Below are 15,523 nucleotides of genomic sequence, written 5' to 3'. Positions count from 1 at the left end.
ATTACCTAATGGAGCAAGTAGCAGCTTCAGGTCCCTATTTAATCTTTAGAGGCAGTACCTAACTGGATCCCCCCCCCTTCCTGGTTATTTGGAAAAACCAAGGTTGGATAGCTTAGTGTTTTCAGGATAGGATGGGGTTCTGTGCTTAGCTATTTCTCAATATGAAGTTATGATGTATTAGCAAGTAGTGATAGGGAAATAGGCCAATCAATATTGGCTAGTCACTTATCTCTCTGCATTACTGATTTCACATGGTGGATGTGAGGATGAAATGGAGGAGGGGAGTAAAATATATGTGGCCCTGAACTTTTTGGAGGAAAGGCAGTATAAAAGTGTATGAAATAGATAATTGGACAGCAATCCTTCGAGCTTTCCAGCAGCATGGTAGTAATTTGAACTGTTTTCTTTTCTATTGCCAAACTGCATTTTTAACATCATTCAGGAATGAGGGAAGAAGCTGAAAAACAGGAGCCTGAAACACCAGCTGGTACGGAAAATGTGGTAGAGGAGCTGAGAAGTGAACGACCTACAGAAGCCAAACCATACAGTGAGTGAAAATCCAAACAAATTTGGAAAAGTCTTAGGTTTCACAATATATGGCACTGGGAACAGTTTCCTGGATATTAGGATCTAAGAATAGAGCAAGTGACATTTCCTAGCAGATCTTTCACAGTAAATTAAATATTTATAGTAGAACAATCAATCTGCTGAGTTTTTTTTTACTGTAATCAGGATCTTTACAGTGTTTTCATTATGCTTTGACTAGTGTAATTTGCAGAGCTGTCTGCTCCCATATGAACCTGCCTGCTTACATCATAGGTCATAAGGCACGTGGTCATCCAAGACATACTTTTTCTGTAGTGTTGTGGGACACCTTTCCACAGGTATTTGACTGGCATAGAATGTCTAAAATTTCCCAGGTTTTATGTTGATTATAACTTGAAAAGTGTTTTTCAGTGTGTAATTATTTTATGTTGGTATTTTTTAATCATTTATGTCATCAGTATCTCTAATTCTCACCATGGCTCCATCTCTAGATAACTTAAATCCAGAGACTGGAGCCATGAACAGGCAAGACAGATTTTTCTACAAACCTGAAAAAAAAATCTGAAATCTTAAAAAAGAAAAAAATAGGATACACGGGGAGGTTAAAATCCACCAAAATGATAGAAATGGCACAAGTGGCTTTTGAGAAATAAATGCATTCTGTACCAGCTGTACCTTCCAAACAATATTCAAGGGCAGTCCTATGTAAAGCATATTGCAGTAATCTAATCTAGATGTTACCAGGGCAAGATCATTCATGCCCAGGAAGAGCTTGCCCTTGGAAGCTGGTGAAAGGCACCACTGCCACTTGTTTATCCATTGGGGGTTCTGGGTCCAGCAGCATCCCTAGGCTATGAACCTGCTCCTTTAGGGGGAGCACAAGCCTATCCAGAACAGGAGACATCTCAGTTGTTGGGTCAGTCTTCTCCCCAGCAGTAACACCTCTGTTTTGTTGGGGTTAAGTTTCATTTTGTCAGCCCTCATCCATCCTAGAACTGCCTCCAGGCACCTGTTCACAGTTTCCACAGCCTCCCTGGGATCTACTGGAAGCATGAAGTAGAGCTAAGTGTCTTGCTCATATTGAAGGCAGCTCAGCCCAGTACTCTGGACAGTAAGACATGTAGCTTCATTTACATGTTAACAAGCATAGTAGACAAGGTGGAACCTAGCAGGCCACTGTAGGCCAGAGGCACTAGCACCACACTTTGAAGCCTACCTTCAAGGTAGGACATAAACCATCGTACAGTATTGCCTTCCAGCCCCAACCGTGAAAAGTGGTCCATGATGGACAGTATTAGAAGTCACCAAGAGATCTAGGAGAATTAATACCCAGTGTGTTTGCAGAATCAGACTAGGATCTGGGAGACTCAGGTTCAAATCTCCACTCTGCCTTGGAAGCTTTCTGGGTGACCTTGGGCCAGTCACAGACTCTCATCCTAAACTACCTCACAGGTTGTGTAGAAAACTGACTCTATAATTGTGTATATAGCTGGCTCTATAGTTATGCTAAACATTAGTGTATACTATGTGTAAAAGTTGAATCAGTTGCACTTCGTTGCAAATATGCCTTTCACACATGGATGATGATTGGTTATAAATTAACATCTAAGAAGGTCCCTATACTAACAGAATAGTGTAATAAGGGGTGATATTCAGGTAATTTAACATCTGGATAAAAGGCAGTGGCTGAGCTGCTAGAGCTGTACCTTCAGTTTGCATTTTCTGTCTCCCCTCACATTTTTCAGTTCTCTCCATAGCTTGTGATGAGCTACAGTTTGCCTTGATGTTTGAACTGAAGAAACTCTGTGATGCCCAATTCAGACATCACACTATATTTTGTTGTAAACCAGGGATACAGGGAGAAATTCAGAGTGCAAGGAGTGCTGAACCATCTGAATCAGGCCTACATCTATAAATCAGCCAGAAACTTTCAAGTAAAAAGCAGATTTTAATTCTCTTTTTTGTAAAATATTGAGCTGGGAAATAATAGTTTAAGTAAATGTGAAAAATATGAAACATTCTAATCGGTTTGGTTATATCTCTTTTGTTAAAAAAAACAGGGATTCCCTCTTTAACAGAAGATGAAAAGAATACACCACAACTTGCCCCATCTACTACTGCTTCCACTGTTCGTGGTGACATCCCCCCACAAAGCTTCAGCTCCCAGTTGTCCTCTCATACTGCTGCCTCTGAAAATGCAGACATGCTGGATCATCACTCAACTCTCTCTCCCTCATCTGGGTCTAGACCGATTCCTTTCCCTTCTTTCCAAAGTGCAGTACCTGACACGTGGTCTAACTCGGCAAAAAATGCACCCCGTGTGTCATCAAACAATGCAGGTTTACCCCGTTGTCGTTCTGGCATCTACACTTCTGCCCCCTTCTCTTCTTTTCAAAGTGCCATGCAGATCTACAGCCAGAGATTGTCTCGGCCATCCTCAGCAAAAGCAGGTGAGTTGGTGTCATATCGCTGTTTAACTGGCAGAATGTTAGTAGTGTGTTTGCTTTAGAGCTGTGTAAGCATCTAGCTTGGGGAATTATTACCTGTTTTCTATTAGAATCTTGTTTAGATGAAAATTATAGTCAGTCACCTTCAGAAACTGATCTCCACTGAAGTTCTAAATTGATAATATTTGTGTGTGTGAACTCTGGCAGCTTTGAGACATATAAAATAGAATCATTTTGCATTTTCAGCCTCACTGCTGTTGGCACATGGCATAGCTTGGCAATGGTCCCTGATAGTTCCAGGAAGCGCTGATTAAAGTTTACCCGTGTGAAACTGCTTAGGGCCAAGAGAAGGACAGCAGAAATAATCTATCAAAATATGAATGGGAAATGAACAGTCTTCCTTTTGAAAGAGCTTTTAAAAAATGAAGTGAATGGTCATTTATGGTCATATTACCCAGTGATATATACAGAACGCTTGGTAGCTCCAGAATTTTCTGCATTGGCAATAAGTGTAAAAGGGAAGTTCTGAATTGTTATGCCAAAGAGTGATGTCCTCTAGGGATGGGGTTCTTTTCTGCATCTTCAGTGCCTTTCAGCTGACCATCAGGATGTCATCATGTAGCTCTACTGCTACATGACTTCTTTTTCCTTTTCATTTGTTAGTTTTGTAGCTTTGCTGTTCTCTTTGTAGTATTCTTCCCTCAAAAATACCATTAAAAACAACAACCAACATAGTGCTTTTAAGTATTACTTCTACTATTCATTCTTGTCTCTATCTTTCAAGAAACATCTGTCTCTCTAGCCCTTTTTCAGACAACCAGCACAGTGCCTGTCCTGTGAGGAGAATGACTCAAGAACAGCCAGGGGCCATGACCTCACAACTATAGAAGGAGTGCAAGGCTTGCCTAAGCAAGATACACCTATAGTAGGCTTGCTCTCTTTAGCAATACTAAAGTTTGCCCCAATGGCACTAGTGCTGTATTTCATGAGAAACTCACTGGTGGCCCACAGAAGTAAGATGAATGCATGCCTGTCTCTGTAATGTGTATAATCCATCTCTAGTTTTTATACTTCCTCAGTTTCTGATAGCTGACTTTATTATGTGAGATTCTTTTTCACAGTTTTTAAAAAATATTTTTCATTAAGTAGCACAGTTTCTAAATCCAACTATATTACACTTTTATTTTAAATATATCAGTAGATCTTAGTAATGTGGTATCTAAGTTTCCAGTTATTAGAGTAGATTGTTTAATAATTGCTGAAAAGGTAGCTCTTTTGAAAAGATCCTTCCAGATTTCATTATTTCTCTTTGTCTTTATGACTTTTTAAATTGCTTTTCAAATATGATTAATTTTCCCTATTTGTATTTCATATGTTTTATAAGTAGGAAGTAGCATTCTTTATGAAAGGTACTTTGGATAAAAAGCAAAAATGACAGCGTTAAAACTTATTTTATGCAGAGTGAAAGGAGAATAAGTGTAATGAAGAGGGGGAGAGAGTTAGAATGACCCACTAATTTAATACATGTGGAAATGTTTTTATAGATCTAATTTTAATATGTTTGTAAACTGCTAATGTTTTTAAACTGCTGTTAGCCGCCCTGAACCTGTAGGGGGAGGGCGGGATATAAATCTGATACATAGATAGGTAAATAAATAAATAATACCTGCTTTTAGCTCTAGCAGGAAAATAGGCAGCCTGACCAGGGGGTGTGTACATGTGAGTGTGATTTTTATCTCAGAAACACAGGGAAGGGCTAAACCATCACCCTTCTTTAGTGCCACAGCCTCAATCTAAATGCAGGGCTCCCACTGCTGCTTTTAAATAAAGTTAAAGACACTGGGAAATCTGTTCTGCTCACTGTACCCTATTCCCTTGTCTGAAGAAGTATGCATGCATACGAAAGCGTACTTTCTGAATAAAACTTGGTTGGTCTTAAAGGCGCTACTTGACTCCTGCTTTGTTCTACTGGGAAATCCAGTCACAGATCTCTTATGTTAAGTTGTTTCTGAGTTCTACAAAGAGACCATGACTTAATTTTTTCATGCATATGTTTGTCCTGATCAGAAGTGTGAGGCTGATTTTTGTTTAGATAGGAAGTAATTGTTTGCAGAATAAACTCTTTTTGCCATCTTTAGCAGGTTCAAGCAGTCGCAGCCCAAGCAGACAGCGTGGTGGATCTGCCAGGATGACTAAAGATGGAGAAGATAGTTCTTCCTTAAGCAAGCGTTACAATCACACAATTGTTGCTGCAGAGCTGCAGCGACTGGCAGAGAAGCAGGCAGCCAGGCAGTACTCTCCTCCTAGCCACATCAGTCTCCTTACTCAGCAGGTATGCTAAGCTGCCTTACTCTCCACTTGGAAGCATAATTGGATTCAGTGATGGTGGTAGAAGAATTTCACAAGACAGCAGAAACAGGAAATGGTCTATGAATAAGTGAGGACAATTTGAACAGGGATAATTCTCTTTATTGGGTTTTGGATGGTGCTTAATGATGGATGTGAGTCGTTCTAAAATGTTCTTCTGGCTCCACAGAAGTTGTTAAGTAGGATGAGAAGTTTCAGGAAAATCTTTTTTTTTTTTTTGGTTGGGGGGAGGGAATGATACCAGCGGAAGCTTAAGGAATTGCGGTTGGAACCTACATTTTTTTTCAGGTAGAGACAAAGATACCAAAAAAATCCCCAGAGCAAGCTGTGATTCCAGGCTCCAAGATTCATGTCCCACACAGTTGGCATCATGAGAGCAATTAGTAGTGTTTGCACTGAAGGAACTTGTGAATGTGCGAGTGGGCCATGTTCCATCTGTCTGGAATTTTAAAGAAGGGAGAGGCTTTAAGGAGCTTGCTTCCTGGTGCCTTGTTCAAGCTCTTGTAGAAGCAATCACAGCTATTAATCTCCTCTCTTCAGCAGGTGCATCTGTCATCTTAAAGATGCATCTCATTTGCTGCATTAGACCCTGGTCTTCTGTGCCTCAGCAAAAACTGATGTCGGAACAAATGAGGCGCTTGTGTTTTAAACATATGAATGCAGAGTGGCTGAAGATGACGGCTTCTCTCTTGACTTTCCTTTCTCTTATTTCACGGAGTACAGCAGTGTTATAGCAGCTCTTTAAACTGTGCTGGCTGGTGAAAGATAGTTGTAGGATCAAGTACAGCGCTAGTTGCCATTGCTGGTTATAATTGCTACAGTTAATCTTTCTGTGACTTTATAAAGGCCTTTATAAGTAAAGTTACATCCTTCTAAGCTCATTGACTTCAATGGATCTATAAGAGTGTAGGATAGCACTGTAAGATGCTTATTTATCAGCAATGGTAAAACCGCAAAGAGCTTTGCTACCACAGCACTTACCTCTTAACACTGTCAAATTCTTGTAACTGCCAATAGTGATTGCTTTGTAGAATTACAAATGAACTGCAACACAAGCATTTGCATGACCAACAAGTATTCTGTCAATACTGGCATGCAGTAATGACTGTATGGGACAAAAGGGGCCCACAAAAATATGCAAGTTTATATAAAAATGGGCAGGTAACTCTGAAAGCTAAAATCAACAAAATAAGTGAATGGGAAGCCTGATATTCCTCTCCAAATGTGCCTGGAATTGTTTAAATTGGATAGTATTAAAGATGACTAAATTGTATCTGGAAGTCCTGTTCATGTTACATTCCTAGGCTAACTTTTTTTCTTCTCCCACTACCTTTTCCACTTCATTCATTCATATATATGTTCCCTTGTTTTAAACAAGGAAGGATTGGTATGTGTGGGGCTGCTGGTTGTGATGTAATAATTAGTTCATTTCAGAAGTTCTATAGTATTTGATTTGATTTCCAGTTTTGTCTTGGCATTAAAATTGTATTTGCCTTTTGGACCTTCAGTTGCCTGAAATAAATTGTTCAAGTCTGTCTGAGACTTAAGGGGACTGGCTGCAGACACATTGCAGCATGTGATGTCACGATTCCTTGTAACCTACAGTTTCCTGTTCAGAGTTGTTGGTGCTACAATGAACCTGAGCTTTGATCTGTTTAAAATGCAAGTCTTGTTTTGGCATTCTGCTAAAGAAAATAACATGTTGAGTGTCATCCTGCAGCTCCACTTTTTCCTACTTTTGGGGAGCTGACTTATCACTGCAGTTTTATTTGTATTTCCATGAGAAGTATGGAAAGAGCTAGCCAAGAAAACATTTCTATTGGATTCAACTGCATTGTACAGACATTTTATTAACACAGCAGTTTAAGGCAAAAAGAATTTGTGTGAATGTTGTGGTTCAGCATTCAGTTCCCGGCACCTCCTGTGGCAGGATCTCGGCAGCAGGCTTGGGACAATCACTGCTGAAAATCTTGGAAAGCTGTTTCTAGAAGGATTGAAAGTATTTGACTAGATAACCCCATGGGTTTGACTCAATATGAGGAGCTGTCCAGGGCCACAAGTCATATAATCATTTCTTTTAGTCCTCATATTCAACAAGGTTTTGGATTTGTGTTACCCTGTAAGTAGAGGCAAGATTGCCTTCCTTCATTTTAGGGGCTTTTCTGTAACATGAGAAAGGAATCTGAATTTTAAAACCCCCTACTGGGCATATTGAAGCCCGTAGATTATCTTGAATTTTAGTCATGCTCAAAAAACTGAAAGCAGGAAATAGCTATTAGGAAGCTCAATGCAAAATGCCTCTCTAAGCAAACGCTATGATACACTACTCATCCCCAAAAATATCTTCTGTGCAGCACACTATGAGGTGGTACTGGATCTGCATGAGGTCTTCGTTAGTGGTACTGGCAGGCAGTATTGCTATTTTCTTCTAGGCTGCAACACTTTGTGGTTATTTATGATAGGGAACAGAAGAATGTGTTGAATTGGCCCAACTTGATAAATTGGAGAGAAAACCACCATAGGAGCTCTCTGTCCTTCTCTGTGAACGAATGTGTGAGAATTCAGGGACTGGCTATCACTAGGAACCACTCCAGTTCTTCCATCCAGGGAGCCTGATCACAGGGATAACATCAGACCACCCAGGCTGGAATAAACTATCTGCACTGAGCCAGGCAGTGCTCAAATCTTGCAACCAGGTTTCCTGTAAATGCACTGATATATCCCGTGGAGGTTTTTGTGTTTTCATTTGGATAGAAAGATAATGATTAGAAAACCTGAGCACTCCTGTTGACCCTCAGTGGAAAATAGTGACTGCAAATATGCCCCTGCAGGTTTCTTACAGTCACAGTCTTCTGCTGAACTCCAATCATTGCAAGTCCCTCAACTGCTTCACAGTATGTGACTGTTATGCAGTCAGATTCAGGTGTGTATCTGTGTTGGTCTGAAGCAGCAGAACAAAATGTGTGTCCAGTGGCACCTTTAAGACCAACAGAGTTTAATTCTGGACACATGCATGTTTAAAATTATACTCAGAATTAAACTTCGTTGGTCTTAAAGGTGTCACTGGACTCAAACTTCATTATGCAGTCAGCTAGTCTCCCTATTGACAATCTTGACAGAGAAAACTACATCTGACTCTTCACATCTGGATTTAGTTTAACCAGGGTGAGTTTATGTGTACTACAACAATGTGTGTAAAACTGAAGAGTTAGATGAACAATTGTATGTATGCTAACAGGGTTTAATTTCCTCAAGTGGCAAGCCATTTGAAGGACCTCCTTTCTTCCTACAGTCTTTCAGATTTTTTAAAAATGGCTTTTTTAATCCAGTGCAGCAAAGAATCATAATTTAGAGTAATCTTCCAGATTATATTAATTAGCATAACCTTAATCTTAGAAGGATCCTGTTGCTCCCTCTATTCAGGGCACATTCCCTGGAAGAATTGCATATTAATGTGTGTTCTTCCAATACGGCTAACATAGTATCTTCATTAAGATGACCAAGCTTGGCAAAACCTTTAAAACAGTCCACTTCAACTTTTTTAGGCCAGGCTCCCATCTTTAACTCTGGCATGCAACATGAGACCAATTTCTAACTTTGAACCATCTACTTCAGCCTTTCTCCTTTTCTCGCTGTCTTTCCCATCAGTCTTTCTTGTTCTGTGAACTTAAAATAAATATAGCAGTGGATGTGGTCCATGACCTGCCAGTTGAAGACTAATGTGCTAATAACGAAAGGTGCCTTTGGAGCAGTACCATTCCTGCTGTTCTCCAGCTGCTGAGGCTTTTGTGTTGTTGGAATGGACCTTGTGATTTGCAGGAGGCTGCCAGCTGAACCAGGCTGAACTTCAATGAACTTTTGTTGTGGGAAGGATTATCCCCCAATCATCAAACATTTGGCATCTCCATGCCCTATTGAAATAACTCCCACTGAGAAGTTTTGAAGCAGAGAGTACTTAATTCAGAGCTTGACTCAGTTAACGGCAAGAGGAAAGTTCAGCCATCCACTGCAGCACAAACTGCTTCCCCCCCACCTTTTTTGGTTAAATGAATGCATACGCTGGATACCGTACAAACGAATCTGCAAGTTTGTCAGGTTTCCCAGGAATGTCTCTGGCAGGTCTTTGTCTGGAACATTTTCTGGAGACTAGAACACTTTTATGCTTTTTTCATGCATGTGCATATCCTGTAAGCTGGTAAGCTCAGCAAGCAGAGAGGAATGTCATGGGCCCTTAGCCAGATCAGCTTTGGTACACGCACAGATTTCACACCTCTCAAACCTATTAGTCCTTTCTTTCTGTTTTCTTCTGGCTCTTATTTGCAAATGTAAATACATGCATGAAATGAACTTGCCTCAGGGCAGATTTGTACTGCATGGGTGTGGTTGAAAATAGACCTCAGTTATGAGCAGAATGGCATTTAGGTCATGACCCATCCCCAGCCTCCTATAGAAATCAAATATTGCAAGTGCATATCACCCCCCCTCCCCCATGACTGGTCATAAGCATGCTTTCAGAATGCTGGAGGGACTTGTCAGCTCATCTGGTACATACAGATGAGGCTTTGAAAAAAACTCACTGTGGCAGCTTCCACATGGAATGCCAGGATTTCACTTAAAACAAAACCAAAAACCTTTCCCCCTTAACAACTCCACAATGAAAAGGGCTAGAGATGTAACATTTTTTTTTTTAAATAAAAGCTGCAATCCATCCCGGTTTTTTTCATGCTCTGTGATATGTATGTAGAGTGGTAGTGACTGTGGAGTCTGAGGTAAGGAAAACGGTGCTTTTGTGAGAAGGTCCTGTAAAAATGCACGTCTTCCCATCCACACAGCATCTGAAAGTGCTTTGATGGCAGCCTTTCCAAAAAGATTATACTAAACCAGGTTCTAGAAAGATTGTAGCAACATGGTGGAAAACACAGGCGCAGGATGAATAGAGGACAATATTGTGTAGATGCCCTTATAAATAGTGTTGCTGTAAGGAGCCCAAGAAATAAGTGAAAGGAAATGATAATTGGGTCTAATCCTGCTCTCTTGTGCTAGTAGTAGAATAATTCTCATATGAAACCATAATTGTAGGCACTGCTTAAAACAAATGCCCTCAGTGGCTGCTGCTAGACAACTGCAGCAGTATCACTGGCCTTTCAAGCCTTGATTTCTGTCATTAAAAAAGTAGGGTAACGGGGCTGGACACTTTTCAGGGCTGTTTTGGCTTTTGAGGGAGGATTAATGGGGCCAGGTCAGGCAGCAATTCAAAGTAATTTGCATGATATGCCCAGGCCTGGCTGCTTGCTACTGTTCAATATCAGCCACCCTATGAAAACAGGTGTGGTATAGCGGTTGGAGTTGTAGATTAGGATCTGGGAGTCCCAGGTTAGAATCCCACTGTGCTGTAGAAGTGCACTGGTGGCCTTAAACCCTTGTATACTATCAGCCGAACTTACCTCATCTGGTTGGTGTGAGGGTAAAATGGAGGAGAGGAAGAATGATTTAAACTGCTTTGTGTTGCCCATTGGGGAGCAAGGTAGGATACAAATGAGATAAATAATAGATCTGAACAGGGCTTTTTTTGGTAGCAGGAACTCCTTTGCATATTAGGCCACACATCCTGATGTAGCCAATCCTCCAGGAGCTTACAGGACTCTTCTTACAGGGCCTACTGTAAAGAAGGATTGGCTACATCAGGGAGTGTATGCAAAGGAGTTCTTGCTACAAAAAAGCCTTGGGTCTGAAAATTAGGAGGGGGGGGGGAAGGATGAAATAGGGAAGGTTGAGGGTATGAGTTGCTAGGAGCAGAGAAATAATGCAGGGAGGAGGCTGTAGGGGAAAGAAAGGTGCTTCCTGCAAGTCCTTGCAGGTTCCTCACTGTGCGTCCATCTCAGCCAGTGCTACACAACTTAACTGAGACTGGTGGTTGAGCTGACTGTCTAACAAAGTCAGACTTTTCACGAGAAGAGTCTGCTGCAGGAACAAAGGAGAGAAAGCTGAAGACTGGGGCAGGTAAAGGTAGGTTGGCAGGAAAGAGAAAAGGAAGCAGGAAAAGGGAAGACACTATTGGGGCTTTCAAGAAAGAAGAAATAGTGAGAGAGAAGACAATGAGATGTCACCCACTTGTAGTCTTCTAAATACTCTGAAAATGGTTGAGAATATGATTTGTTCTTAAATTGGGTGTTATGGAGTGCCTAGGGCAACATTCAGGACTCTGTAAACAGCAAAATGCTAAGTACTGAAACAAGGGTGTAGTATGGGGCTCTTTAGCTTGGAGAAACATCCACTGCGGGGTGACATGATAGAGGTTTACAAGATTATGCATGGGATAGAGGAGGTAGAGAAAGCTACTTTTCTCCCTTTCTCACTATACAAGAACTCATGGGCATTCAATGAAATTGCTGAGCAGTCAGGTATGAACGGATAAAAGGAAGTACTTATTCACCCAAAGGGTGATTAACATGTGGAATTCACTGCCACAGGAGGTGGTGGCGGCTACAAGCATAGACAACTTCAAGAGGGGATTGGACAAGCATATGGAGCAGAGGTCCATCAGTGGCTATTAGCTACAGCTTATTGTTGGAACTCTCTTTCTGGAGCAGTGATGCTCTGTATTTTTGTGCTTGGGGAGGGCACAGTGGAAGGGCTTCTAGCCCCACTGGTGGACTTCCTGATGGCACTTGGGTTTTTTGGCCACTGTGTGACACAGAGAGTTGAACTGGATGGGCCATTGGCCTGATCCAACATGGCTTCTCTTACGTTCTTATGTTCTTATAAGGTCCAATGTCAAACAGAAAGTAGTACAATTACCTTCTATTTGGGGGCCCCCACTTACGTGAGCGCTCAGTGAAGAAAGTATGGGCAGTAAAGCATATCTCAGTTTTATCAGTGGTTTGATACACCTGGAGTTGGAAATGACTGGTGCTTGCACAGGGGACTACTTTTATCTTTACTGGATGCAGTTTGTTGGCAACTTATTTTTGGTTGCATTTCTGATCAGCTGAACATGCAACACATACTTTAATCTGATTGCCATCTGTAAAATGGTCTGGTACCTTTCAATGAACCACAAAATAATCTCAACCAGAAGCAAGGGTTAATAATAGTTACTATAGTAAGGAAGATCGGTGTTCTCCATGAGATGGAACGTAAAGGCTCATGTTGTTTGATTGGTAGGCAGAGTCATATCTAATTATCCAATTCTGAGATAATTGCAGTTTTCTAATACTGAGATAATTTCGGTGCAGGTCATTACTAGAAATAAAACTGAAGTGATTGCAGATGGATCAGTGGATGACACATATTTAGTGACCTGCCAATCCCTGATCCCCTGTATTAAGCCACTTTATAAATACAATAATTGTCTTCCATGGCGACACTGGGACTCTCTCAATTTGTTGCAACCCCCACCCACCAGGCCGGACACATGTTAGACCTGATCTTTGCGGCCGGGATTGTAGTGAGCGATATAACCATAGAGGTAGTGCCATGGTCGGATCACTTCGCCCTCAAGGCCCGCGTAAATATGCCCCCCCGAACCTGTTTAGGCGAGGAGCCGATTATGGCTCGCCCGCGGAGCCAAATGGACCCGGAACGGTTCCAGATGACTCTGCGGGACTCCTGGCCCTCTGGCGATTCCCTTGATGGCCTGATTGAGACCTGGAATAGCCGGCTCTAGGGCCATCGAGGAGATCGCACCTCGGCGCCCTCTGCGACCTCGGATTAAGCTGGCTCCGTGGTACACCCCGGAATTACGCCAGCTGAAACAAGGCCTTAGACGGCTAGAGAGGCAATGGCGACGCACTCGTGACGAGGCGACTAGAACATCTTATAGGAAGTTTATGAAGTCCTATGAGATGGCAATCAAGGCCGCAAAGAAAACATACTTTGCGGCTAGGATTGCATCCGCAAATTCGCGCCCAGCCCAATTATTTAGAATAATTCGGAATTTGACTACATTGCCTCAAGGCAATTCTAAAGCTAAGGAATTGGAAATTGGCTGCGAGGCTTTTGCGAAATTCTTCGCGGATAAGGTCCAATCGCTCCGCCAGGACTGCCCCGCCAATTTGGAGGCAGTAAGTGGACTCGAACCCAATGCGTGTCTTCTGATTCAACTCTGGATTGCTTCGACCCGCTCAGCTTGGAGGAAGTCGACAGAATTCTTGCCACTGCACGCTCCACGACTTGTGATCTGGACCCTTGCCCCTCCTGGCTAATTAAGGCCTGCCAGGAGGAACTAAGATATCCTATACGGGATATTATAAATCGATCCCTTTCAGAAGGTGTTTTCCCAACACCTCTGAAAGAGGCATTGGTCCGCCCTCTCCTGAAAAAACCGTCATCAGACCCGGCCGAATTGGCACACTACCGGCCGGTCTCAAATTTGCCCTTTTTAGGCAAAATTATCGAGAGGGCCGTGGCAGTGCAGTTACAGGAATTTCTGGAGGACGCTTCCGTCCTAGACCCATGCCAGTCCGGCTTCCGCCCGGGCCATGGGACAGAAACAGTCCTGGTCGCCCTCATGGATGACCTCCGACGGCAACTGGATCGAGGTGGCTCGGCAGTATTGCTGTTGTTAGACCTATCGGCGGCGTTCGATATGGTCGACCACCGGCTGCTGACCCGCCGCCTCGCCGACGCAGGAATTCGGGGGCTAGCCTTACAGTGGCTCTCCTCCTTTCTTGAGGGTCGGGGACAAAGGGTGGCAATTGGGGGGGAACTGTCCCAGAGGTACCCACTCGATTGCGGAGTGCCTCAGGGAGCAGTCCTCTCCCCGATGCTGTTTAACATCTTTATGCGCCCCCTTGCCCAGATTGCACGGAGGTATGGGCTGGGTTGCCATCAATATGCAGATGACACTCAGCTCTATCTATTGATGGGCGACCGGGCTGGTGATGTCCCAGCAAATTTGGACCGGGCACTACAAGCCGTGGCTGACTGGCTCAGGCTGAGCGGGCTGAAGTTGAATCCGGCGAAGACTGAGGTCCTTTGCGTGGGCCGCGGCGGACCGGGAGGGGAGATTACTTTACCGGCCTTTGACGGAGCGCCACTGGTACCGGTGCGCAAAGTCAAGAGCCTGGGAGTGCTACTGGAGTCCTCCCTATCAATGGAGGCCCAAGTAGCTGCCACTGCTAGATCTGACTTCTTCCATCTTAAGAGGGCGAGGCAGCTGGCTCCCTTCCTGGAGCGCGTCGACCTAGCAACTGTGATCCACGCAACGGTCACTTCGAGGTTAGACTACTGCAATGCCCTCTACATGGGGCTGCCCTTGTACCGAACACGGAGACTCCAGGTAGTCCAGAACGCGGCGGCCAGGCTGTTGGAGGGACTACCACGGTGGGAGCCTGCACGGCCTGGGCTGCGCAACCTGCACTGGCTGCCGGTTGTCTACCGTGTTCGCTATAAGGTGCTGGTTATTACCTTTAAAGCCCTATATGGCCGAGGACCTGCCTACCTAAAGGACCGCCTCTCCCCATATGTACCCCGGAGAGCACTGAGGTCTGGTTCCCAGAATTTATTAACAATCCCTGGGCCAAAAGAAGTTAGGCTGAAGGCCACTAGGGAGCAGGCCTTCTCGGTGATAGCCCCTCGCTGGTGGAATGACCTTCCAGAGATGGTGCGAGCCCTGCGGGACCTGAACCAATTCCGCAGGGCTTGCAAAACATTTCTTTTTCAGTTGGCATTTGAGACATCTTGTGGTATTTGAGACAGAACCTGATAACGAACGAACAGATATTTAGCCATCTCATATACATCAGGACTATATTATTTTAGCACCTATTTTATATGTTTTATGTATTTTAAATAACTTATTTGTAATTAATGTTTAAATTGCTATGTTTTATGTGAATCATGGGACTCCCATGCCTGTTATATTGTTTAATGTGAATCATGGGACCCCATGTCTGTTAGCCGCCCTGAGCCCGCCTGGCGGGGAGGGCGGGATATAAAAATAAAATATTATTATTATTATTATTATTATTATTATTATTTATAGCTCACCTTTCTCTTTGGGACTTAAAACAGACCACATCAAACAATGCCATCAGATAACATGAGAAATCAGTAAACAGTGCAGTAGGACTAGATCACAGAAGTAGAAACAATGCGAACTCAGACAAAAAAAAAGTAGTAGTGAACAAGAGCAAGATAACGCATACTATGAACAGTGAAAT

General features: G+C 43.0%; 1 protein-coding gene across 4 annotated transcripts in view; it reads left to right on the top strand.

Moving 5' to 3' along the window:
- TTLL5 (tubulin tyrosine ligase like 5) overlaps window positions 1–15,523 on the top strand; it is a 201,221-nt gene that overhangs the window by 84,525 nt on the left and 101,173 nt on the right. For 3 of the 4 annotated variants that reach the window (XM_060262955.1, XM_060262954.1, XM_060262956.1), the window contains exons 27-29: window positions 443–547; window positions 2,607–2,996; window positions 5,132–5,325. In XM_060262955.1, coding sequence (XP_060118938.1) covers window positions 443–547; window positions 2,607–2,996; window positions 5,132–5,325 — 689 coding nt within the window. The remainder of the gene's footprint in view (window positions 1–442; window positions 548–2,606; window positions 2,997–5,131; window positions 5,326–15,523) is intronic. The other variant, XM_060262953.1, reaches the window with a different exon arrangement.

The sequence above is a fragment of the Heteronotia binoei genome, chromosome 21, assembly GCF_032191835.1.
Source record: "Heteronotia binoei isolate CCM8104 ecotype False Entrance Well chromosome 21, APGP_CSIRO_Hbin_v1, whole genome shotgun sequence".
Classification (NCBI taxonomy): Eukaryota; Metazoa; Chordata; class Lepidosauria; order Squamata; family Gekkonidae; genus Heteronotia; species Heteronotia binoei.
Note: the sequence above shows the minus strand (reverse complement) of the source record. Positions and strands in the feature narration are given on the sequence as shown.